At 40.0% G+C, this 27,170-nt stretch overlaps 1 protein-coding gene across 1 annotated transcript in view; it reads right to left on the reverse strand.

Moving 5' to 3' along the window:
- The window catches only part of ZFAND3 (zinc finger AN1-type containing 3), a 334,693-nt gene that overhangs the window by 240,853 nt on the left and 66,670 nt on the right, over positions 1–27,170 (reverse strand). Inside the window, exon 2 of the mRNA XM_075863502.1 lies at positions 6,589–6,629. Coding sequence (XP_075719617.1) covers positions 6,589–6,629 — 41 coding nt within the window. The remainder of the gene's footprint in view (positions 1–6,588; positions 6,630–27,170) is intronic.

Genomic DNA, 27,170 nt, shown 5'->3' on the forward strand with positions numbered 1-27,170 from the left:
CTGCCCCCATATACAAGAATATAACTACTATAATACTGCTCCCTATATACAAGAATATTACTACTATAATACTGCCCCCTATATACAAGAATATAACTACTATAATACTGCCTCCTATATACAAGAATATAACAACTATAATACAGCCCCTATATACAAGAATATAACTACTATAATACTGCCCCCTATATACAAGAATATAACTACTATAATACTGCCTCTATATACAAGAATATAACTACTATAATACTGCCCCTATATACAAGAATATAACTACTGTAATACTGCCTCTATATACAAGAATATAACTACTATAATACTGCCCCCTATATACAAGAATATAACTACTATAATACTGCCTCTATATACAAGAATATAACTACTATAATACTGCTCCTATATACAAGAATATAACTACTATAATACTGCTCCTATATACAAGAATATAACTACTATAATACTGCCCCCTATATACAAGAATATAACTACTATAATACTGCCTCTATATACAAGAATATAACTACTATAATACTGCTCCTATATACAAGAATATAACTACTATAATACTGCCCCTATATACAAGAATATAACTACTATAATACTGCTCCTATATACAAGAATATAACTACTATAATACTGCCCCTATATACAAGAATATAACTACTATAATACTGACCCCTATATACAAGAATATAACTACTATAATACTGCTCCTATATACAAGAATATAACTACTATAATACTGCTTCCTATATACAAGAATATAACTACTATAATACTGCTCCCTATATACAAGAATATAACTACTATAATACTGCTCCTATATACAAGAATATAACTACTATAATACTGCCCCTATATACAAGAATATAACTGCTATAATACTGCTTCCTATATACAAGAATATAACTACTATAATACTGCTTCCTATATACAAAAATATAACTACTATAATACTGTCCCCTATATAGAAGAATATAACTACTATAATACTGCCTCCTATATACAAGAATATAACTACTATAATACTGCTCCTATATACAAGAATATAACTACTATAATACTGCCCCTATATACAAGAATATAACTACTATAATACTGTCCCCTATATAGAAGAATATAACTACTATAATACTGCCTCCTATATACAAGAATATAACTACTATAATACTGCTCCTATATACAAGACTATAACTACTATAATACTGCCCCTATATACAAGAATATAACTACTATAATACTGTCCCCTATATAGAAGAATATAACTACTATAATACTGCCTCCTATATACAAGAATATAACTACTATAATACTGCTCCTATATACAAGACTATAACTACTATAATACTGCCCCTATATACAAGAATATAACTACTATAGAATACTGTCCCGTAGGAGGATTCGGAGATATTTAATTGCTCTTAAAGTGAACACAACAGATTATTCCTACAACTAATTTCCTATAGGACTTTATAGCACACGTGATACCGGTTGTGGTAAATTGTCCTCGATGCTTCGCTCTGTAAATTGCATCCACTTTATCAGATCACTGGTGTGGCACAGGAGGGGTTAAAATAGCTGCAGCCTCCATTCTCCGGGGGCGGCGGTGACACTCACGGATGCCATGTTTTATTTAAAACACACTCTCTCAGTAACCACTTGTTCTAATTGACGAAGCAAAACCATGTCCCCCAAGCACACAGCTCATTACATTCAACGTGGATTACGGGGAAAAAAACACCATCAAACAAACGGCATTGAAATCTACAAATTAAGGGCTCAGGCGTGCGCGACACGGACACGGAATTAGATTGTAATATGGAGTACAGTCCGCAGGGAAAAAAACCTGGAGCTGCCTGAGCGACGCACGGCTCCGGCCTCCAGCAAACACAAACTCAATCCAAAAATAAAACCGAAGGCGCAAAATAAAAGGTCAGGACGACCGAAGCAGCGAAAAAACGAGGAAGAGAAGTATAAACAGCGCAGCAGAGAACAGAAAGCAAGAAATAAAGAAAAACTCTGCACTGCACTGGTTAGTCACGGTGTTAATACATTGCTTTATATATACTCCTACATCAACACTTATACTCCAATCACCCCTAGAGCTGCAGTCACACCTCTTATGCTCCAATCACCTCTAGAACTGCATTAAAAATTCCTATAGAGCAATTATAATTCTTATAATCCAAATCTTATGGAGAGGAGCATTCAGAACTCACACTACAATCACCTCCAGAGCAGCATTCAGAACTCACACTACAATCACCTCCAGAGCAGCATTTACAACTCACACTACAATCACCTCTAGAGCTGCATTCACAACTCACACTACAATCACCTCCAGAGCAGCATTCAAAACTCACACTACAATCACCTCCAGATCAGCATTTACAACTCACACTACAATCACCTCTAGAGCTGCATTAACAACTCACACACTACAATCACCTCTAGAGCTGCATTCACAATTCACACTACAATCGCCTCTAGAGCCACATTCACAACTCACACTACAATCACCTCCAGAGCTGCATTCACAACTCACACTACAATCACCTCTAGAGCTGCATTCACAACTCACACTACAATCACCTCCAGAGCTGTATTCCCAACTCACACTACAATAACCTCCAGATCAGCATTCACAACTCACACTACAATCACCTCTAGAGCTGCTTTCACAACTCACACTACAATCACGTCTAGAGCTGCATTCACAACTCACACTACAATCACCTCCAGAGCCGCATTCACAACTCACACTACTATCACCTCTAGAGCTGCATTCACAACTCACACTACAATCACTTCCAGATCAGCATTTACAACTCACACTACAATCACCTCTAGAGCTGCATTCACAACTCACACTACAATCACTTTGAGAGCAGCATTCACAACTCAAACTACAATCACCTCTAGAGCAGCATTCACAACTCACACTATAATAACCTCTAGAGCCGCATTCACAATTCACACTACAATCGCCTCTAGAGCTGCATTCACAACTCACACTACAATCACCTCTAGAGCAGCATTCACAACTCACACTACAATCACCTCTAGAGCAGCATTCACAACTCACACTATAATAACCTCTAGAGCTGTATTCACAATTCTCATACTCCATTCATACAGAGAGTTGCATTTACAGTTCTCATACTACAATCACTTCAATGACCGCCACACATTACTGGTTACGCTGAGCACATATCATCTGCTGCATTGAATTGTGGGAGGTGTTTGAAGAAAAATAAATACTGTACAATGTAAACACTACATCTCACACAATGCATTACAGCAGAACATGCCCTGTACAGACAATAACCCAGCATCGGACAACAGGGGAACGCTCCTGAACGTGAGAACTCCTTGCATCGTTTCCAAATATACAATAAGGCCGTGTAATGATGATTTGTCACTTTGTGGCATTGCATTGTGCAAGATGTAGCTGGATACTGCGTAGAGAAAACATTGCATCTGATACTATATATGAACCCAAGCAGGATATGCTCTGTACAGACACAACCAGCTGGGGGCAGTCTAAACGAGCAAAATTGTAAATGCAACTCTGGATTTGACTGGTGCACAACACATGATTTAACAGCAGAATTAAGAATGCTGCTCTGGCTGTGTCTAGAGTATTAGACATGATGTAAAGAAGAACATGAAAAACAAAGTCTAAAATAATCATCGTTATATGCGGATGTGGATATCCCTCCAAAAGTGCCTGTGCCCCCGGTTACTGCAAGAGCCTGTCCCTGAACCTGGGAGATGATCCTACAATCACCCCTATACAGGTCTGTCCATCCCCTCAAACATTAACCTGAAAATACACAGTGGTGGGGAGGGGGGTGTAAGGAGCAAATACAGCAAATAAACTTCTCAGATCTCAGAGATTAACATTCAGCGTTGTCTTAAGTGGGAACTTAACAGCCGAATGACACTGAATGAATCTGCGTAATTTACAAGAGGAGCAGCGACAAAACCACAACATAGAGCACAGCCTGGTAAATACATGGTGATTGCAGCTCTGGAGTATAATATAGGATGTAACTCAGGAGCAGTACAGGATAAGTAATGTAATGTATGTACACAGTGACTCCACCAGCAGAATAATGAGTGCAGCTCTGGAGTATAATACAGGATGTAACTCAGGATCAGTACAGGATAAGTAATGTATGTACACAGTGACTCCACCAGCCGAATAATGAGTGCAGCTCTGGAGTATAATACAGGATGTAACTCTGGATCAGTACAGGATAAGTAATGTAATGTATGTACACAGTGACTCCACCAGCAGAATAATGAGTGCAGCTCTGGAGTATAATACAGGATATAACTCAGGATCAGTACAGGATAAGTAATGTCATGTATGTATACAGTGACTCCACCAGCAGAATACTGAGTGCAGCTCTGGAGTACAATACAGGATATAACTCAGGATCAGTACAGGATAAGTAATGTATGTACACAGTGACTCCACCAGCCGAATAATGAGTGCAGCTCTGGAGTATAACACAGGATGTAACTCAGGATCAGTACAGGATAAGTAATGTAATGTGTGTACACAGTGACTCCACCAGCAGAATAGTGAGTGCAGCTCTGGAGCATAATACAGGATATAACTCAGGATCAGTACAGGATAAGTAATGTAATGTATGTACAAAGTGACTCAACCAGCAGAATAGTGAGTGCAGCTGTGGAGTATAATACAGGATGTAACTCAGGATCAGTACAGGATAAGTAATGTAATGTATGTACACAGTGACTCCACCAGCAGAATAGTGAGTGCAGCTCTGGAGTATAATACAGGGTGTAACTCAGGATCAGTACAGGATAAGTAATGTAATGTATGTACATAGTGACATCACCAGCAGAATAGTGAGTGCAGCTCTGGAGTATAATACAGGATGTAACTCAGGATCAGTACAGGATAAGTAATGTAATGTATGTACACAGTGACTCCACCAGCAGAATAGTGAATGCAGCTCTGGAGTATAATACAGGATGTAACTCAGGATCAGTACAGGATAAGTAATGTAATGTATGTACACAGTGACTCCACCAGCAGAATAGTGAGTGCAGCTGAGGCCTGTGAGGACGGGGTTGACATCCCAGAGCCACGCACGTCTCGATCAGGTCCTGACACATTGTGACAACCATAACAATCACAGCTTAATTGGGCGTCCGGTCAGAGCGACAAAGAACTATCACGCCCGACATCTACAACGTGCGCTGCCTCGTTCTCAGCCTTAGGGGGGAGGAGATAAACTTCACTGATCAGTCCGTACAGGATTATAAAATGCAACTAACACTTGAACTCTCCACTGTTTTTCAAGATCTCTGCTTGTGGTCAGTGAATGAAATGATTTTATTTACATCCAGAGGCTGAAAACCTTTACAGACCAAAAGGTGAGGGTTTGTTACACTTGTATCTGTTCTGGATAATAGACAAATTTTGAGTTCTGCTGTGCCCCCCCCCCCCCTCTATATACGCCCCTGACTGTACACAACTCATATATATTCGGTCTTCAAGGCGGCCTTTCAAGAGTCATATGTTTTTTATTTTTTAGTCAACATAGCCGTATGGGGGGGGGGGGGGGGGGTTATTTTAATTTTTTTGCGGGACGAGTTGTACTTTTTCACGGCACCATTTCTTGTACACTATGATGTACTGAGAAATTTTTTTAAAATATATTTTGTGCGGTAGAATGGAAAAAACCATCAATGCACTCATTGTATTTTGATCTAACGGCGTTCACCCTGCGGTAAATACGACACGTCAACTTTATTCTACGTGTCAATGCGAATACGGCGATACCAAATGTAGTTTTACCAGATGCCGACCTGGGGTCCTTAATTAGGCTCCCACAATAACCATCAGTACCCCGTGTTTTTAGGGGCCGATGGGGTGACGGAGGGGGGGTCTCGATTGACTGCGGCATCTAAGCAGTTAATCGGCAGGGATTGGAGTGATCCGCCAGACACGTACGCTCGCTGTACATGTTGGGTATTCTGCTACTTGGACCCCCAGCGATCAGCTGTAATTTGTGGGGAACCTGGCAGCAAGTGCTGGAATTTCCTGCAGCGCCACCACAGGAGAGAAGAAGCATTACACAGTTCTGACTGAAATGAATGGGCTGTGTGTGTAATGCAGGACAGGCCGGGTCCTCCAGGGAGAGAGACGCTCTTCATCTGTTCTTCACGCTAATTGAGAGAGATCCCATATTACAGACTACCCTCTATTAACACAAAGTGCACTAATGGTATATATTAAAGTGGGAATTAGTAGAACCCTCTAACAGAAGATACAGTAAGCAGGAACGGCGCAGTTATTGCACCCCTATTAACATAACACAGTACACAACATTATATACCCATCCTTATATAACTACAGACAGCCCCTTTAAGTGACGCCCCTTTAAGTGCCGCTTCTTTCCCTCACTCATCTACATGTCTGGGTTTCCTGGCCTGGTATCAGTGTCATTGCTGTAATGTGTCGCCACGGAGCATACGGGACATAGCAGAGCTTATTGTGCGTACAGCAGGTATTAGGGTGCACAGGCAGAACACGCTGCTACTCACCCGCAAAACATTTTGAACACAGATTCATCGTCTTACTGGACCTGGAAGAGAGGAAAACAAGATAAAGTTATATCATTGAGAGCACATACGGTTCCACACATTGTTCTATAGATCTGCCGCTTTGCATTGTGGGAGATGTAGCTTTTGTCAATGATAAATGACATCACACTAAAGTCATCCTAGTAAGACATGGTCTGTACAGACACTGAACCAGCAGGTGAGATGCTGCAGCCTTAGGGTCAACATGAAGCCAGCAGAATTATGACTGCAGCTCTGGATGTGACTAGAGGATAAGGTGAATTAATTGAAGACCAGTACAAGATAAGCAAAGTATATGCAAAGCAAAAAACAGCCAAACATTCAGTCCACAAGGAAATAACATTTTGTTTTCTAACTTTTACGAGCCGGTGTAGTTCACGTTCGTTAGTCGCAAGTCATGTGATCAAGAGGGCGGCCGCAAAGATACAAAGACAGTGCGGCGCTGCCACCAGGTGCACCAAGTGTAGTCACATGACATCAACCATAGTGGCAGACCCTGCTCAAGTAGAGGGGTCGGACCCCATAAGCCCCAGCCTAGACTGCCCCCTCCCCCACATGCCACAAGTTATATCAGCATAGGAAGTTATATTTATCCAGGCTATAAAGTCCCTGAGGTATAAAGCGCCTCGTACCTCAGAAATATCTGATCAACTTAATTAAAAGCACAGATAATAAACGCCGGAATTTTCTTGAGGTTCCTAATATATGAGTGGCAGCAATTTATACGTGAGGGTCTGGTACAAAGCCGGCATCAGGTAAACCCCCATACGATACGTCTACCTGTATCTACCTGTATCTAACTGTATCTACCTGTATCTACCTGTATGTACCTGTATCTAACTGTATCTACCTGTATCTAACTATATCTAACTATATCTACCTGTATCTAACTATATCTAACTATATCTACCTGTATCTACCTATATCTACCTATATCTACCTATATCTAACTATATCTACCTGTATCTAACTATATCTACCTGTATCTACCTGTATCTACCTGTATCTAACTATATCTACCTGTATCTACCTATATCTAACTGTATCTACCTATATCTAACTGTATCTAACTATATCTACCTGTATCTACCTGTATCTACCTGTATCTAACTATATCTACCTGTATCTAACTATATCTACCTGTATCTAACTATATCTAACTATATCTACCTGTATCTACCTATATCTACCTATATCTACCTATATCTAACTATATCTACCTGTATCTAACTATATCTAACTATATCTACCTGTATCTAACTGTATCTACCTGTATATAACTATATCTAACTGTATCTACCTATATCTACCTGTATCTAACTGTATCTACCTGTATCTACCTGTATCTACCTATATCTACCTATATCTATCTATATCTACCTATATCTAACTATATCTAACTATATCTAACTATATCTACCTGTATCTACCTATATCTAACTGTATCTACCTGTATCTAACTATATCTACCTATATCTACCTATATCTACCTGTATCTACCTATATCTACCTATATCTACCTATATCTACCTGTATCTAACTATATCTACCTGTATCTAACTATATCTACCTGTATCTAACTATATCTACCTGTATCTACCTATATCTACCTATATCTACCTGTATCTACCTATATCTACCTATATCTACCTATATCTACCTGTATCTAACTAGATCTACCTGTATCTAACTATATCTACCTGTATCTACCTATATCTACCTGTATCTACCTATATCTACCTATATCTACCTATATCTAACTATATCTACCTGTATCTAACTATATCTAACTATATCTACCTGTATCTAACTGTATCTACCTGTATATAACTATATCTAACTGTATCTACCTATATCTACCTGTATCTAACTGTATCTACCTGTATCTACCTGTATCTACCTATATCTACCTATATCTATCTATATCTACCTATATCTAACTATATCTAACTATATCTACCTGTATCTACCTATATCTAACTGTATCTACCTGTATCTAACTATATCTACCTATATCTACCTATATCTACCTGTATCTACCTATATCTACCTATATCTACCTATATCTACCTGTATCTAACTATATCTACCTGTATCTAACTATATCTACCTGTATCTAACTATATCTACCTGTATCTACCTATATCTACCTATATCTACCTGTATCTACCTATATCTACCTATATCTACCTGTATCTAACTAGATCTACCTGTATCTAACTATATCTACCTGTATCTAACTATATCTACCTGTATCTACCTATATCTACCTATATCTACCTATATCTAACTATATCTACCTGTATCTAACTATATCTACCTGTATCTAACTGTATCTACCTGTATATAACTATATCTAACTGTATCTACCTATATCTACCTGTATCTAACTGTATCTACCTGTATCTACCTGTATCTACCTATATCTACCTATATCTATCTATATCTACCTATATCTAACTATATCTAACTATATCTACCTGTATCTACCTATATCTAACTGTATCTACCTGTATCTAACTATATCTACCTATATCTACCTATATCTACCTGTATCTAACTATATCTACCTGTATCTAACTATATCTACCTGTATCTAACTATATCTACCTGTATCTACCTATATCTACCTATATCTACCTGTATCTACCTATATCTACCTATATCTACCTATATCTACCTGTATCTAACTAGATCTACCTGTATCTAACTATATCTACCTGTATCTAACTATATCTACCTGTATCTACCTATATCTACCTATATCTAACTGTATCTACCTGTATCTTTAAGAACATTCTCCTATTCGGTAAGCAATGACCGCGCTCAGCAGCCGAATCTCAGCTCGTGGCAAACATCAAATTAATGAAAATACATTTGGGGGAAACTGCTGTTTCAAATAAGCCTCCCCGCGCTTCAATTACGCATCGTGCGAGGAGAGCGCGCAGAGGGACGGTTAATAACCGATGCGCCCGGTCCACTCCCCATCGCTCCTGAATAACTTCTGATTATTACCACGGGTCGGAGGCTTTAGTGACGGCGCTTTAAATAAACAGCGAAATAAAAATAATAAAAAAAAAAGCCTCATTTGTCAAATGTCTCAGAACAGAACAAGTGCCACACTGAGCCAAGCGGCTGCCGCCGAGCCCTGGCACCGCTCCTCGCAATAGAAAACATTACACGAAATATTCAGGCGATGAGCAGCCGTGCCCGCCGCCGAAAACTAGAAATACATTCACCTCCTAGGACAGAAACCAAACGTATGACCGCACGGAGCCCGCGCCTCTGGGAGACTCATCGATATTTGTTACAAGTTTATATTTTTCATGTTTTGTTTTTTTTCATAAATAAAATGTAAAATTGCTAAAAACTAAAAATCTGTGAAACAAAAAACGGATATCGGAGCACAATGTCGGTTATCTCCAAAATGATCAGTGTCTGTCCACATCACGCGCCGCTCGTCCGGACCTGTGGGCCTATGTTAAAAAAAAAAATGACCGCACAGCGCGCGGTAGAAGTTTTGTTTTTTTCACGACGGCCGTCTATATGGGGGGGGGGTGCAGCAGATGACACTTTTCTAGACCGTTAAAAAAATAAAATCTAGAACGGTACGCCGACCTATACGGGGCCAAGCGATGCCACGACGACACACTCGGCATCTGTTGGGTCTATAGGGCTCTGTGGATGCGCCTTCTCCGCATACGCTGAGTTTACGCACCGGACGCAGTCGCAGCACGAGACACTGTTTGCGTTTTCTTTTTGCACAACATTCGGCGCACGTGCTAGGAAATCTCCCAACGCATACGCCAAATGTACACATTTTCCCGACGGATGAAATATGAGCGTCCGTTTTGCGTACGTCCGAGAGGTAAACGTCACCTTTTTCCTCACTGTATAGGAAAGTCTAGTCTACTGCGGCGTCCTATAAAGAGAATCCTACAACAACAAAAAACGTATACAGCGCGGTATACGTTTTTTACAATTGGACCCTATTCCTAAGCCTTCCGTCACAGATTACCCCTCACGTACAGCTCCGACAGAAGGCAAAAACATTATGTGAACGAAGCCTGAAATACAATAATAAAAAAAGGAAAAACCTAAAATATAAAAAATAACAATCAAGACGACCGGACTGAGCGCAGGAATAACAGGAACGCGGAGCCCAAGTATCTACAGCCTGACACCTTATAAACGGGAACATTCGGAATCTGAAAACCCGCAACTCCCGCTCACACAGCTGATAGACTGGTTACAATGTTTCAGTGTAGGCAAACGGCACAAATCTCTCTCCTGTCCTGATGATTTGTTACACTGTATCAGGTAAAATGTAATGGTTTAGCCTGGAAACAATTGTAACAAACTGTCAGCTGTGAGAACTATTAGGTTGGGTTTCCACAGTGCAGATGTTGCATGCGTTTTTTTAAGCCAAAACCAGGAACGGAACTTAAACCAAATAAATATACAAAAAAAAGGCATTATAGGTCAGCTCTCCTGGATCCAATTCTGGTTTTGGTTTACAAAATGCAGTCAAAATCTGCAGCAAATCTGCACTGTGGGAACCCAGCCTTAGGGCTCTGCAAGTTTTCAGCCTCTGGATGTAAACAATAATGTTTCCAATCACTGACAGCAAGTAGAGATACTAAAAAAGGTGGGATTTAGGCTACATGCACGTTGTGGAAAATACGGACCAAAACCAAGAAATACACAGGAAATTTGCAGATATAAACCGCACCTAATCGTGCGATTTTCGGTGCGTTTTTTAAGCTTTGATGGGTTTTTCGGCGCGTTTCATGCTGCGGTTTTGGTGCGATTTTCCACAGCTTTAGACAGATACAATTCGCAAGCGGAAACGCAAGATAAATGGTCATGCTAAAATACGCACCGCAGATCAAAATTTGTCCCGAAAAATACCGCACGTAAATATGCGCAGCACAACCGCACATAAAAAGCATCGTGTGCATTGACCCTTAGATTTAAACTACATTATAAAGCTGCAGAACTTTTTAAGCCTAAAATGATTAAAAGCTTTATTTACAGAACCGGCCCTTTAAGCCGGCAAGCGCTACTACACCGCACGGAGAACGTTTAGTCAGGTTTGCGCTCGCCCACCCCCGTCACATTGGTATCAGATTGGCGATATTGTGATATTTGGGTCTCGGAGGTATATAATGCATGTACGCGTCGCTGCGGAGGAAAGGGTTAATCCTCCTCCTGAAAACAAACAATAACACAGAACAAAGAGCCTTTCTTGTGAGCGATCAAAGACGCAGAGAACAATAAAGCGGATAGATTATCCGGTCCCAGGGCCCCGCCGCAACGTACACGCCGAGAAGCTGAAAAGTTTGGATGTAATTATTCGGAGGGAAGAAAATTTCTATTAACAATACTTGTATCTTCTTAGCGTCCGGGCACTCGAAGCAGCAAATGATATTCATCCAGCGGTGTATGGAGGAAAGACGAGATCCCGCGCCGATGAACGAATGCGGCGCACAAGAGACGCAACTCCTCCGAGAGCAAATACATCTATTACAAAGTGGGATCTGACCTGAAGTCTACCCAAAAACAGTCGCCTGCAAACTGCGCCCCTCCGGCTCTCACTACAACATGGAGCAATGATAATTATAGGATCTGGTGCCCCCCTCCCCCCAGAATGAAGGGTGTCAGTCCCTTTGTGAGCGAGAAAGTTCTGATAATTAGTTAGCGGGTCTGTAAGGGAATCAGATTTACTGTGGGCATTTTAGGTCCGCCTGCACCTACACATATTTACATCGTATACAGACCACCATAAACAGCACCTACAGCCTGCCGATTCCAAGGTCAACAGTGCAAAAAGTGAACCCCCTCCTCAGCCCTGCACCCTGATCACACACCGCACCAGGTAAGAAATGGAGTAACATTGAGGAATTGCCACATAAAGGGGTATTCCAGTATACAGCATTTTTCACCTATCCACTGGTAACCCCATCGATTGCAAGAACAGGGTCCCCCCAGCGGAGGTTGGGCATGCTCGGTGCCAAAGTCTACGGGGCTGACACAAACAGCCGGGCGCTGTTTTTAATACAATGGAAGTGAACTATGAAGGTTCCTAAAGAAAGGCTGCAAGCAGAGATCTTGACAGTCCTAAGGAATTGATACAAAAAGCATATGGGAAAATTGTATAACTTTTCATTCTAAAAAGAATAACTTATTTGCTGGTGCAGGAGTACCCCTTTAAAAGCTGCAGATCCCCTCAGCAGTCCTCCTGTCTGTCAGCAGACCTAAAAGAGCAGCAAAATGGATATTTCGAGCAACGCAAGAAATCTGTGACGGCTCCGGTAATCCAGGATTATGTTCGGACTGTTCCATTAAGTAACAGGAACCATTTCCAATATTCGGGAATATCTATTCATGCAATTGCCTTCTCAGCGGCAGGAACCAGGGTGAAAGTTTAAGATGTCTCAGAAATCGACCCGACCCTACGAGTTATTCTCCCATCTGACAAGGACACCCCCCCCCCCCCCCCCCCGCAGTCTCTAATAACAGGACGAAGTGAGAGCCAAGGGGGACCTTCACATCACGAATCAGCGGCTTAATATTCCAGTCAGCGCTCAGCGGCCGCGCTCTGCGACATTTGCATATCCTGCGCGTTGATTACAAAACATCCAGCTGCGTTTTAATAATTTGCTGGAGAATTTTATATTTCCTCACTGGGAATAGAGCGGCGTCCGGGCTTAATAACAAGGACGAAGAGGAGAGACCCCGGACATGCGACCAAGGAGGAGAACGCGGCATTAACCCCTTAAGGACACAGAATTTTTAGTTGTTGCAACTGTTACAAAGATTACAAATAAGTTTATGACATTTATTTAATAAAAACTTTTATGGTTTTTTAACTTTTGCAACTTTTTTTTTTACATTACATTTATTTAAAGGGGTACTCCCAGAACTCAGCTTCTTTTACTTTTACAACCTTGACAGGTCATAAAAGTTAGATGGGGTCTGACCTCTGTGACCCCCACCATTGCTGAGGACAAGGGGCCTTAAAACCTAATTTTTTGGTCAGAGCAGTTGGAGCATGCACGGTGACCGGTGGAGGGGAAGCTGGGATGGACCACGATTACCATGACGTATATCTGTCATAGAATGCAAAGTCCAAAAGTATGATGTATGTATATATATATATGTGTCAGAGTGTGAAGGGGTTAACCCAGGGGGCTTCACAGGTGTGCATAAGGATTGGTGACTCCAGTGTTAAGAACTTGGGGGAATTCACATGTGCCAAAGTTATACCGTGTGGGCAAAAAAAGCAACTTTATTTTGCCACAAATTGCTGCATTTTTTGAATGCATGACTTTTAAAGGGACAAGTTGAAACCACTCGTTTCCCCTGTACATGCTGAGCGGTCAAAAATTGCAATGCAAAACTACAGTAATTTGCGGTTAAAATTTGCCACGCGACAATTGCCTGCACAGCGCCATTGTGAATGCTTTTTTTTATTTATGTTTTAACATGTGAACAAATAATATTAAAACATATATTTACCATCATGGCACATTCAATAACTTTCTATACCGACCTAATGTCCCATACTACAATCACATCAAGAGCTGCATTCACAATTCTTCAGCTTTCATATAAGATCTCAGTTTGCTAGATCTCCCAACTCTGTTTCCCTCTGTTTATTCAATGGTTGCACGGAGCCGGCTCTGCTGGGGGGCATAGTGGACGATCTACTGTCCACCCCACTGTACAGTCCATCTCCCATAATGCAATGTAGCAGAGCAAGTACCGGATAATGTGAAAATATACTCTACTGGCTCTACTATTGAACATCATTCTATAGTATGGGGGAATGACCTTGACAATCCACCGGCTCGGCATTGAAGAAAAATTTCCCCTATAAGAGCTGGAGGTTTTGGATCTGTATGCTCATATTCTATTCATGTCCTGTCATAACCTCTTGCGGATTACAAGCTCCTGATTTATACATCTATACATTTTACAAGACACTAATTACCAAACAGATGAAGTCACAGGATGCTGCATGGGCCCCTGTAGGGTGATACGTTACCGGGCGAGACGCATTATCTAAACCGGGCGATTGAAAACCTTTAAAAAGAGTGAGAGCCTGCAGCTTACACACAGTGAGAGAATGAGCAGTAGAGGGGAGAGCCCAGTCCTATGTAACTGAAGAAGAGGGACAGCCTGCAGCGTACACACAGTGAGAGGATGAGCAGGAAAGACCAGAGACCGGCCCTATACAACTGAAGAAGAGGGATTGCCTGCAGCTTACACACAGTGAGAGGATGAGCAGCAGAGGGGAGAGCCCAGCCCTATGTAACTGAAGAAGAGGGACAGCCTGCAGCTTACACAAAGTGAGAGGATGAGCAGGAGAGGGGAGAGCCCGGCCCTATACAACTGAAGAAGAGGGAGAGCCTGCAGCATACACACAGTAAGAGGATGAGCAGAAGACGGGAGAGCCCAGCCCTATATAAGAGGGAGAGCCTGGAGTGTACACACAGTGAGGATGAGCATGAAAGGGCAGAGCCCGGCCCTATATAACTAAAGAAGTGGGAGAGCCTGCAGCTTACACAAAAGTGAGAGGATGAGCAGGAAAGGGCAGAGCCCGGCCCTAGATAACTGAAGATGGAGAGCCTGCAGCTTACACACTGTGAGAGGATGAGCAGGAGAGGGGAGAGCCCAGCCCTATATAACTCAAAAGAGGGAGAGCCTGCAGCTTACACACAGTGAGGATCAGAAGGAGAAGGGAGACCCCGGCCCTATATAACTGAAGAAGAGGGAGAGCCTGCAGCATACACACAGTGAGATGAGCAGGAGAGGGGAGAGCCCAGCCCTATATAACTGAAGAGGGAGAGCCTGCAGCTAACACACAGTGAGAGGATATGCAGGAGAGGCGAGACCCCAGCCCTATATAAACTGAAGAGGGAGTGCCTGCAGCTTACACACAGTGAGGATGAGCAGGAGAGGGAAGACCCCGGCCCTAGATAACTGAAGAAGAGGGACAGCCTGCAGCTTACACACAGTGAGAGAGGATGAGCAGGAGAGGGAAGAGCCCGGCCCTAGATAACTGAAGAAGAGGGACAGCCTGCAGCTTACACACAGTGAGAAAGGATGAGCAGGAAAGGGCAGAGCCCGACCCTATATAACTGAAGAAGAGGGAAAGCCTGCAGCATACACACAGTGAGAGGATGAGCAGAAGAGGGGAGAGCCCAGCCCTATATAACTGAAGAAGAGAGACAGCCTGCAGATTATACAAAGTGAAAGGATGAGCAGGAAAGGGGAGTGCCCGGCCCTATATAACTGAAGAAGAGGGAGAGCCTGCAGCATACACACTGTGAGAGGATGTGCAGGAAAGGGAAGAGCCTGGTCCTAGATAACTGAAGAGGGAGAGCCTGCAGCTTACACACAGTGAGGATGAGCAGGAAAGGGCAGAGCCTGGCCCTATATAACTGAAGAGGGAGAGCCTGCAGCTAACACACAGTGAGAGGATATGCAGGAGAGGCGAGACCCCAGCCCTATATAAACTGAAGAGGGAGAGCCTGCAGCTTACACACAGTGACGATGAGAAGGAGAGGGGAGACACCGGCCCTATATAACTGAAGAAGAGGGAGAGTCTGCAGCGTACACACAGTGAGAGGATGTGCAGGAGAGGCGAGAGCCCAGCCCTATATAAACTGAAGAGGGAGAGCCTGCAGCTTACACACAGTGAGGATGAGCAGGAGAGGGGAGAGCCCAGCCCTATATAACTGAAAATGGGGGGAGAGCTTGCAGCATACACACAGTGAGAGGACGAGCAGGAGAGGGAAGAGCCAGCCCTATATACCTGAACAAGAGGGAGAGCCTGCAGCTTACACACAGTGAGAGGATGAGTAGAAGAGGGCAGAGCCCAGACCCATATAATAGAAGAGTAAGAGCCTGCAGCGTACACACTGTAAGATGATGAGCAGGAAAGGGGAGAGCCCAGTCCTATTTAACTGAAGAGGGAGAGCCTGCAGCTTACACACAGTGAGGATGAGCAGGAAAGGGGAGAGCGCCCCGCTGTATGTAAGCAGTGCTGTATGGCGGCTGTCTATTCAGCTAAGCAAACTGCTGGCTCTCCTGTGTGGTTCTTACGGTGTGAGTCTCTGTCCACACTACAAACTGTGGTCTGAATAAAAGCTTCTTCTCTTCTTCTTTACTGACAAGCAGAGAAGGCGTTTTCTATTGGCTGGTGGCAGTTGGAGGGGGGAACGGAGCATGTGCGTCCTCTCTCAATCAGCTCAGCCGGAGGGAGTGCACATTACTATACAGATTGAACACCAGGTGACGCCATTATAATGAAGTAAGGCTATGTTCACATGGAGTATTTTGGGGGAGGAATATCTGCCTCAAAATTCCGTTTGGAACTTTGAGGCAGATTTTCCTCTCCCTGCACGCCGATTTTCGCACCGTTTTTCGCCCACGGCCATTGAGCGCCGCGGGCATAAAACAGCGCGAAACACGCTTTCTCTGCCTCCCATTGAAGTCAATAGGAGGTCAGAGGCGGAAGCCCCCGAAGATAGGGCATGTCGCTTCTTTTTCCTGCGAGGCAGTTTTACTGCTCGCGGGAAAAAGACATCGACGCCTCCCATTGAAATCAATGGGAGGCGTTCTCGGGCCGTTTTTGCCGAGTTTTGCGACGCGGTTTACGCGTCAAAAAACTCGGCTAAATACTCCGTGTGAACATCCCCTAAAGGGAAAATCTCGCAACTGCAAAATTTTTGTAACAAGGCAAGTTATTTTTTATGCTGAATTATATTGCAACAACATTTAATACTCGGACGACCCCTTTAAGGGATAATTTTGACGGCATACAAATCAGACAAAATTCTAGACAGGGGTATGGAATATGTTCTACAGGTAATAACAGGATAGCACAGTTAAGGCACAGAGAATTAACCAAATATGAGTAGTAGACTGGACAGCCAGGCAACCTGTAGTGATTTAAAGGGGTTTTCCACTTGGAACAACCCCTATCCATCCATAAAAGCTTTTAGGCATCTGGGAGTAATAGAAGGGGTCACTTCCACTGGGGGTCCGCTGTCAATATTGTACCACGGACCAAATATTTTCAATGTGTATCTTTTCCCTACAGCATCAGCCAGGAACAATAGTTAAAGCTTTTCATACACATAGGTTTTTGATCGGCCAGAATGTGGCCGATCAGACGTCCTCAGCCAACTGGATCGTGAGGGTTTTTAGCAGCAGACGACCCCGCCACCTCCAATCTGTGATCATCTAGTCGCTGGGGAACCTGCAACAGGGAAAGAGGCGATGCAAAGTGAACTCCCCCTTTAAATAAAATGCAAATTCACCGTCAAAGATCAGCAATAGAGAATTCATAACTTGTGGAAAATGTCATTGCTATGCACAGCGTCCTTTCGTTCTATGCATGAACCAGGAGGCTCAGGATGAACGGAGCTACAAGTCCAGGACATATAGACGAGAATTGCAGAGCATGGAATTGAAGGAGGATCAAGAAATAGTGACTAAAAATGAAAATAAGAATTTAGAATATCAGATCAGAGTAATGGTGTTCATGTGAAGTATCCGGGATGTATTGTGTGATGCGGCTCCAACTCGGGGGCTTTATCTCTCACTTTACACAGCAATTCCTGTCTTATAAGGAGATCAATGTCAGATATTCTATGTATAGACAGCGGCGCTCTAAATGCCACCATATTGTTCGTCAGACTTCAGGTATTCTTCACTAAAGCGCCCGAGAGGCTTCCCCCCCATTACAGTCAGACCGGGCAGAATACAGAGAAGAGTTAACCTTTAGGTAACAAAAGGAGGTAGCGTAAGGGAGGGCCGGCCCGTCTCTGCTGGACTATGGGCTGGGGTCTGCGCTCATTCAGCAGCTCACAAAAGATCCTGTCGATATGTTTGTGTGGAAAGGCTGCGGGCTCCGCTGTGTGAATGAGGCCATAACCTGCTGCAGTCAATAGAAGCAAATCTCCAAAAGAGACGGTAAAAGTCATTTCTAACGGCAGCTCAAAAAACATGCAAAAGCCCAAAGTTATAAGAGTATATATAAATAAGAGTATATAGTGCCAGCAAAAAACAATAGCAGATATTCACAAAACCCAAAAAAGTCACAATTGTGAATAATGCAACTAAGATGTAATATACAAGTGAAGAAAGAAAGAGCAGAACTCACCCAAACCCACCTCTTCTTCAGTCTATTGCTCAAGTTAAAAGCACCAGGTACAGACACGGAGTATGCAACAAAGATGTCATGCTGTCCCCAATGTACAGGAATATAAGTACTATAATACTGCCCCTATATACAAGAATATAACTACTATAATACTGCCCGTATATACAAGAATATAACTACTATAATACTGCCCCTATATACAAGAATATAACTACTATAATACTGCCCGTATATACAAGAATATAACTACTATAATACTGCTCCTATATACAAGAATATAACTACTATAATACTGCCCCCTATATACAAGAATATAACTACTATAATACTGCCCCTATATACAAGAATATAACTACTATAATACTGCCCCTATATACAAGAATATAACTACTATAATACTGCCCCCTATATACAAGAATATAACTACTATCATACTGCCCCTATATACAAGAATATAACTACTATAATACTGCCCCCTATATACAAGAATATAACTACTATAATACTGCTCCCTATATACAAGATCACTACTATAATACTGCTCCTATATACAAGAATATAACTACTATAATACTGCCCCTATATACAAGAATATAACTACTATAATACTGCTCCTATATACAAGAATATAACTACTATAATACTGCCCCCTATATACAAGAATATAACTACTATATTACTGCCTCCTATATACAAGAATATAACTACTATAATACTGCCCCCTATATACAAGAATATAACTACTATAATACTGCCCCCTATATACAAGAATATAACTACTATAATACTGCTCCTATATACAAGAATATAACTACTATAATACTGCCCCTATATACAAGAATATAACTACTATAATACTGCCCCCTATATACAAGAATATAACTACTATAATACTGCCCCCTATATACAAGAATATAACTACTATAATACTGCTCCTATATACAAGAATATAACTACTATAATACTGCCCCTATATACAAGAATATAACTACTATAATACTGCCCCCTATATACAAGAATATAACTACTATAATACTGCCCCCTATATACAAGAATATAACTTAAATAATACTGCCCCCTATGTCATGAATACAGTTTGTGTACTTTTAATGCTGATGTGTTTTACATTTGACTTTGTGTGTGTCCTGGACGGTCCCGCACTTTATTGCACAGTTCAGCCATGCAGAGAATATAATTTATGTACTTTCCATTTTCTGCAGCTGATTTTCAATACCCGGAGTGATAAAGTCCCCGAGAATAATTCAGAGTCTTTTATTTTTAGAGACATTACCGCTGACGATTTATCAAGTGACCTTTCTGTTTCTCTCCTCTCATCAAATAATTTTTATACATTAGGATGATAAAGGTTCCTCTCCTGATCCTTACACTTTCTTTGGTGCTAAGTACTTCTGTTCCTGTGTTTTATGACCGCCCCCCCCCCCCCCCCCCTGCACTCACACAGAGCAGCAACCTCTGATCATGGCAAGGTGCACTGAAGACCAGTCCAGAAGTAAGTATAATCACAAACTACACAAGTTACTGATGTATCCAGCGTGTCAGACACAAGTGACGCCCCAGAGCAAAACCCTGATAGATCATTCCCACTGCCTCACACAACTCATTAACAAAAGCCTGGAAAACATGAAACCTTCTCTAAAGAAAAACTGGTTATATTGAAAAGGGTTCAATAAGCTCAGGTCTATATAATTGCCAATAGGGGAAAGTATTATATTAGTTATATTCTTGTATATAGGGGGCAGTATTATATTAGTTATATTCTTGTATATAGGGGCAGTATTATAGTAGTTATATTCTTGTATATAGGGGCAGTATTATAGTAGTTATATTCTTGTATATAGGAGCAGTATTATAGTAGTTATATCCTTGTATATAGGAGCAGTATTATAGTAGTTATATTCTTGTATATAGGGGACAGTATTATAGTAGTTATATTCTTGTATATAGGAGCAGTATTATAGTAGTTATATCCTTGTATATAGGAGCAGTATTATAGTAGTTATATTCTTGTATATAGGGGGCAGTGTTATAGTAGTCATATTCTTGTATATAGGGGCAGTATTATAGTAGTTATATTCTTGTATATAGGGGCAGTATTATAGTAGTTATATTCTTGTATATAGGAGCAGTATTAAAGTAGTTATATCCTTGTATATAGGAGCACTATTATAGTAGTTATATTCTTGTATATAAGGGGCAGTGTTATAGTAGTCATATGCTTGTATATAGGGGCAGTATTATAGTAGTTATATTCTTGTATATAAGGGGCAGTGTTATAGTAGTCATATGCTTGTATATAGGAGGCAGTATTATAGTAGTTATATTCTTGTATATGGGGCAGTATTATAGTAGTTATATTCTTGTGTATAGGGGCAGTATTATAGTAGTTATATTCTTGTGTATAGGGGCAGTATTATAGTAATTATATTCTTGTATATAGAGAGCAGTATTATAGTCGTTATATTCTTGTATTTAGGGAGCAGTATTATAGTAGTATATTCTTGTATATAGGGGCAGTATTATAGTAGTTATATTCCTGTATATAGGGGCAGTATTATAGCAGTTATATTCTTGTATATAGGGGCAGTATTATAGATGTTATATTCTTGTATATAGGGGGCAGTATTATAGTAGTTATATTCTTGTATATAGGGGGCAGTATTATAGGAGTTATATTCTTGTATATAGGGGCAGTATTATAGCAGTTATATTCTTGTATATAGGGGGCAGTATTATAGGAGTTATATTATTGTATATAGGGGGCAGTATTATAGTAGTTATATTCTTGTATATAGGGAGTAGTATTATAGTAGTTATATTCTTGTATATAGGGGCAGTATTATAGTAGTTATATTCTTGTATATAGGGGGCAGTATTATAGTAGTTATATTCCTGTATATAGGAGCAGTATTATAGTAGTTATATTCCTGTATATAGGAGCAGTATTATAGTAGTTATATACTTGTATATAGAAGCAGTATTATAGTAGTTATATTGTTGTATATAGGAGCAGTATTATAGTAGTTATATTCTTGTATATAGGAGGCAGTATTATAGTAGTTATATTCTTGTATATAGGGGCAGTATTCTAGTAGTTATATTCTTGTATATAGGGGCAGTATTATAGTAGTTATATTCTTGTATATAGAGGCAGTATTATAGTAGTTATATTCTTGTATATAGGGGGCAGTATTATAGTAGTTATATTCTTGTATATAGGGGCAGTATTATAGTAGTTATATTCTTGTATATAGGGGCAGTATTATAGTAGTTATATTCTTGTATATAGGAGGCAGTATTATAGTAGTTATATTCTTGTATATAGGGGGCAGTATTATAGTAGTTATATTCTTGTATACAGGAGGCAGTATTATAGTAGTTATTTTCTTGTATATAGGAGCAGTATTATAGAAGTTATATTCTTGTATATAGGAGGCAGTATTATAGTAGTTATATTCTTGTATATAGGGGGCAGTATTATAGTAGTTATATTCTTGTATACAGGAGGCAGTATTATAGTAGTTATTTTCTTGTATATAGGAGCAGTATTATAGTAGTTATATTCTTGCATATAGGGGCAGTATTATAGTAGTTATACTCTTGTATATAGGAGTAGTATTATAGTAGTTATATTCTTGTATATAGGGGTAGTATTATAGTAGTTATATTCTTGTATATAGGAGCAGTATTATAGTAGTTATATTCTTGTATATAGGGGGCAGTATTATAGTAGTTATAGTCTTGTATATAGGAGGCAGTATTATAGTAGTTATATTCTTGTATATAGGGGGCAGTATTATAGTAGTTATATTCTTGTATACAGGAGGCAGTATTATAGTAGTTATTTTCTTGTATATAGGAGCAGTATTATAGTAGTTATATTCTTGCATATAGGGGCAGTATTATAGTAGTTATACTCTTGTATATAGGAGTAGTATTATAGTAGTTATATTCTTGTATATAGGGGTAGTATTATAGTAGTTATATTCTTGTATATAGGAGCAGTATTATAGTAGTTATATTCTTGTATATAGGGGGCAGTATTATAGTAGTTATAGTCTTGTATATAGGGGCAGTATTATAGTAGTTATATTATTGTATATAGGGGGCAGTGTTATAGTAGTTACATTCTTGTATATAGGGGCAGTATTATAGGAGTTATATTCTTGTATATAGGGGCAGTATTATAGTAGTTATATTCTTGTATATAGGAGCAGTATTATAGTAGTTATAGTCTTGTATATAGGGAGAAGTATTATAGTAGTTATATTCTTGTATATACAGGGCAGTATTACAGTAGTTATATTCTTGTATATAGGAGCAGTATTATAGTAGTTATATTCTTGTATATAGGAGGCAGTATTATAGTAGTTATATTCTTGTATATAGGGGCAGTATTCTAGTAGTTATATTCTTGTATATAGGAGCAGTATTATAGTAGTTATATTTCTGTATATAGGAGCAGTATTATAGTAGTTATATTCTTGTATATAGGGACAGTATTATAGTAGTTATATTCTTGTATATAGGGGCAGTATTATAGTAGTTATATTCTTGTATATAGGAGCAGTATTATAGTAGTTATATTCTTGTATATAGGAGCAGGATTATAGTAGTTATATTCCTGTATATAGGGGGCAGTATTATAGTAGTTATATTCTTGTATATAGGAGCAGTATTATAGTAGTTATATTCTTGTATATAGAGGGCAGTATTATAGTAGTTATATTCTTGTATATAGGGAGCAGTATTATAGCAGTTATATTCTTGTATATAGGGGGCAGTATTATAATAGTTATATTCTTGTATATAGTGAGCAGTATTATAGTAGTTATATTCTTGTATATAGGGGCAGTATTATAGTAGTTATATTCTTGTATATAGGGACAGTATTATAGTAGTTATATTCTTGTATATAGGGGCAGTATTATAGTAGTTATATTCTTGTATATAGGGGGCAGTATTATAGTAGTTCTAGTCTTGTATATAGGGGCAGTATTATAGTAGTTATATTCTTGTATATAGGGGCAGTATTATAGTAGTTATATTCTTGTATATAGGAGCAGTATTATAGTAGTTATATTCTTGTATATAGGAGCAGTATTATAGTAGTTATATTCTTGTATATAGGGGGCAGTATTATAGTAGTTATATTCCTGTATATAGGAGCAGTATTATAGTAGTTATATTCTTGTATATAGGGAGCAGTATTATAGTAGTTATATTCTTGTATAGAGGGGCAGTATTATAGTAGTTATATTCCTGTATATAGGGGGCAGTATTATAGTAGTTATATTCTTGTATATAGGGGCAGTATTATAGTAGTTATATTCTTGTATATAGGGGCAGTATTATAGGAGTTATATTCTTGTATATAGGGGGCAGTATTATAGTAGTTATATTCTTGTATATAGGGGCAGTATTATAGTAGTTATATTCCTGTATATAGGGACAGTATTATAGTAGTTATATTCTTGCATATAGGGGGCAGTATTATAGTAGTTACATTCTTGTATATAGGGGGCAGTATTATAGTAGTTATATTCTTGTATATAGGGGCAGTATTATAGGAGTTATATTCTTGTATATAGGGGGCAGTATTATAGTAGTTATATTCTTGTATATAGGGGGCAGTATTATAGTAGTTACATTCTTGTATATAGGGGCAGTATTATAGTAGTTATATTCTTGTATATAGGGGGCAGTATTATAGTAGTTATATTCTTGTATATAGGGGGCAGTATTATAGTAGTTATATTCTTGTATATAGGGGCAGTATTATAGTAGTTATATTCTTGTATATAGGGGGCAGTATTATAGTAGTTATATTCTTGTATATAGGAGCAGTATTATAGTAGTTATATTCTTGTATATAGGGGGCAGTATTATAGTAGTTATATTCTTGTATATAGGAGCAGTATTATAGTAGTTATATTCTTGTATATAGGAGCAGTATTATAGTAGTTATATTCTTGTATATATGGGGCAGTATTCTAGTAGTTATACTCTTGTATATAGGAGCAGTATTATAGTAGTTATATTCTTGTATATAGGAGCAGTATTATAGTAGTTATATTCTTGTATATAGGAGCAGTATTATAGTAGTTATATTCTTGTATATAGGGAGCAGTATTATAGTAGTTATATTCTTGTATATAGGGAGCAGTATTATAGTAGTTATATTCTTGTATATAGGAGCAGTATTATAGTAGTTATATTCTTGTATATAGGGAGCAGTATTATAGTAGTTATATTCTTGTATATAGCGAGCAGTATTATAGTAGTTATATTCTTTTAACTATACAAAATTGCATAAATTATTATAGTGAATCTCCACCTTTTATCATTATGTCGTTTTTTTAGTCCAAAATTCAGCGCAAATAAATTTTTTATTACATTTCTATAATGGTTAAGCTTTGTTTTTCTGAAACAGAGCTCCCAATCCCCTATAGGAGGCTTAGTGCTTAGTTTTCCTATTGGGTTCAATGTATAGCAGTATAATACAGGTTGCTCCTTTCAGGGTCGGCTAGTTAATATCAGTTGTGACTGGAATTGCTCTGTAACCAGATTGGGGACCTCCTGATCTAGCAGCTTCTCTTGCACTGTGCCCATTCGTTACCAATTATTATAAGGGTATGTTCACACGAAAGCGTCCGTAACGGCCGAAATTACGGGGCTGTTTTCAGGAGAAAACAGCCCCGTCATTTCAGCCATAACGGCATGTGCAGGCGCTTGAACGCCGCGTCCATTACGGACGTAATTTGCGCTGCTTTTCATTGGCGTCATACGTGAATAACGGCTCCAATTACGCCCCAGGAAGTGACATGACACTTCTTTGACGCGGGCGTCTATTTACGCGCCGTCTTTTGACAGCGGCGCGTAAATATACGCCTCGTGTGAACAGACAAACGTCAGCCCATTGCTTTCAATGGGCAGATGTTTGTCAACGCTTTCAAGCCGTAATTTCGGACGTAATTCGGGGGTTAAAACGCCTGAATTACGTCCGTAAATAGGCCGTGTGAACATACCCTAAGTCCCAGCCATCACTCGTTATTGCACACGATCTGGTTTCTATGATGGAACAGGTCGGATAACGTGTCGATATAGTGAGGGGTAAACACGGCTATGATATTATTTAGCTCAGTATTAGGCAGGTCTGGAAAGTAACTGAGGCCGCGCGGCAGGAGACTTTAAAAACAGCGATTCATTTAGCCCCATGAGCGCAGATCAAAGCTACGCACACGTCTCGCGTCATTATTTCTGCAATACCAGCAGCGGATATGGAGGTTCTGACCAGTCCGGCTCCGCTCAGTTTCTGCACGGCTTCCAACCGCCGCTGAGAAAGCAGAATAGAACAATAAGGCTGCAGCGCTACAGCTAATGTCCTAAAAAGTAAAAGCATTAATTCAGCCTCTCCACGGAGACCATTGAACCAGCCCCGAGGTCTCCTGGAATAAATCCATAAAAACTCTCTCGAAAGAAAAAAACTGCATAATGAAAAACAAGCAAAAATCAAAGCTTTTACTGCCTGGCAAATCAGCAAATCAAGATTCCCCCCCCCCCCACCCCCCGCCGAATGGAAACAATTAAAATGACAAAAACCCAAATGGAATTTGGAGCTCACTTTGGGTAATAGAAAATATTATGAGAATAAGCAACATTGGAAGATGCGGGTAAAATGTGAGATCAGAGCAGAAGTAGGACCCCCAAATCCAAGAAAGAAGCGGGGAGATTACATCACAACACGTAAAACCACGCTAATAATACGCACCGGAGAAAAGATTATAGAAGATCCATCAAAATACGGGAACATCAGACCCTCCGAGGGGACACAAGAGGGATGAGAAATAAAAAACATCCCAGAAACCTGTACATGAGAAGTGAAGGGAAATAATACTGAAGCCCTTGTAGGATCCAGAATATGTGGCCGCCATCTTTTTGGCCAGTTTCTGCAGCTTATTTGCTAAGCGCCCTGTTATGAAGGCTGTTTTATGGCCAGTCTTGGGATCTGGTCTGGATAATCGGGTTTTCTGGTCTCCGTATGGCAGATATGATCTGAAGCAGTAAACAATCCATAGTATCAGCTCCACTACAGCCGTGACCCCACCATTGTGCTTCCTGCAGGCGCGTTCTAAGATCGAAACTCATCCTATAGTTTCCTATGGGGTCAGCATTGTGTCCGGTAACAATGTCTGACGTCTCCCTAAACCGGATAAACAAACGCTGTATGCAACGCTTCTCAGTCCACGCTATGGACGCTGAACATTTCCAAAGATTCTCTCCAGCACTGGCAAAAAAAATAAATGGCCGGACATCTCATAGTGGAGAAATATCCACAGAGTCTGAC

This window comes from Rhinoderma darwinii, chromosome 4, assembly GCF_050947455.1.
Source record: "Rhinoderma darwinii isolate aRhiDar2 chromosome 4, aRhiDar2.hap1, whole genome shotgun sequence".
NCBI lineage: Eukaryota > Metazoa > Chordata > Amphibia > Anura > Rhinodermatidae > Rhinoderma > Rhinoderma darwinii.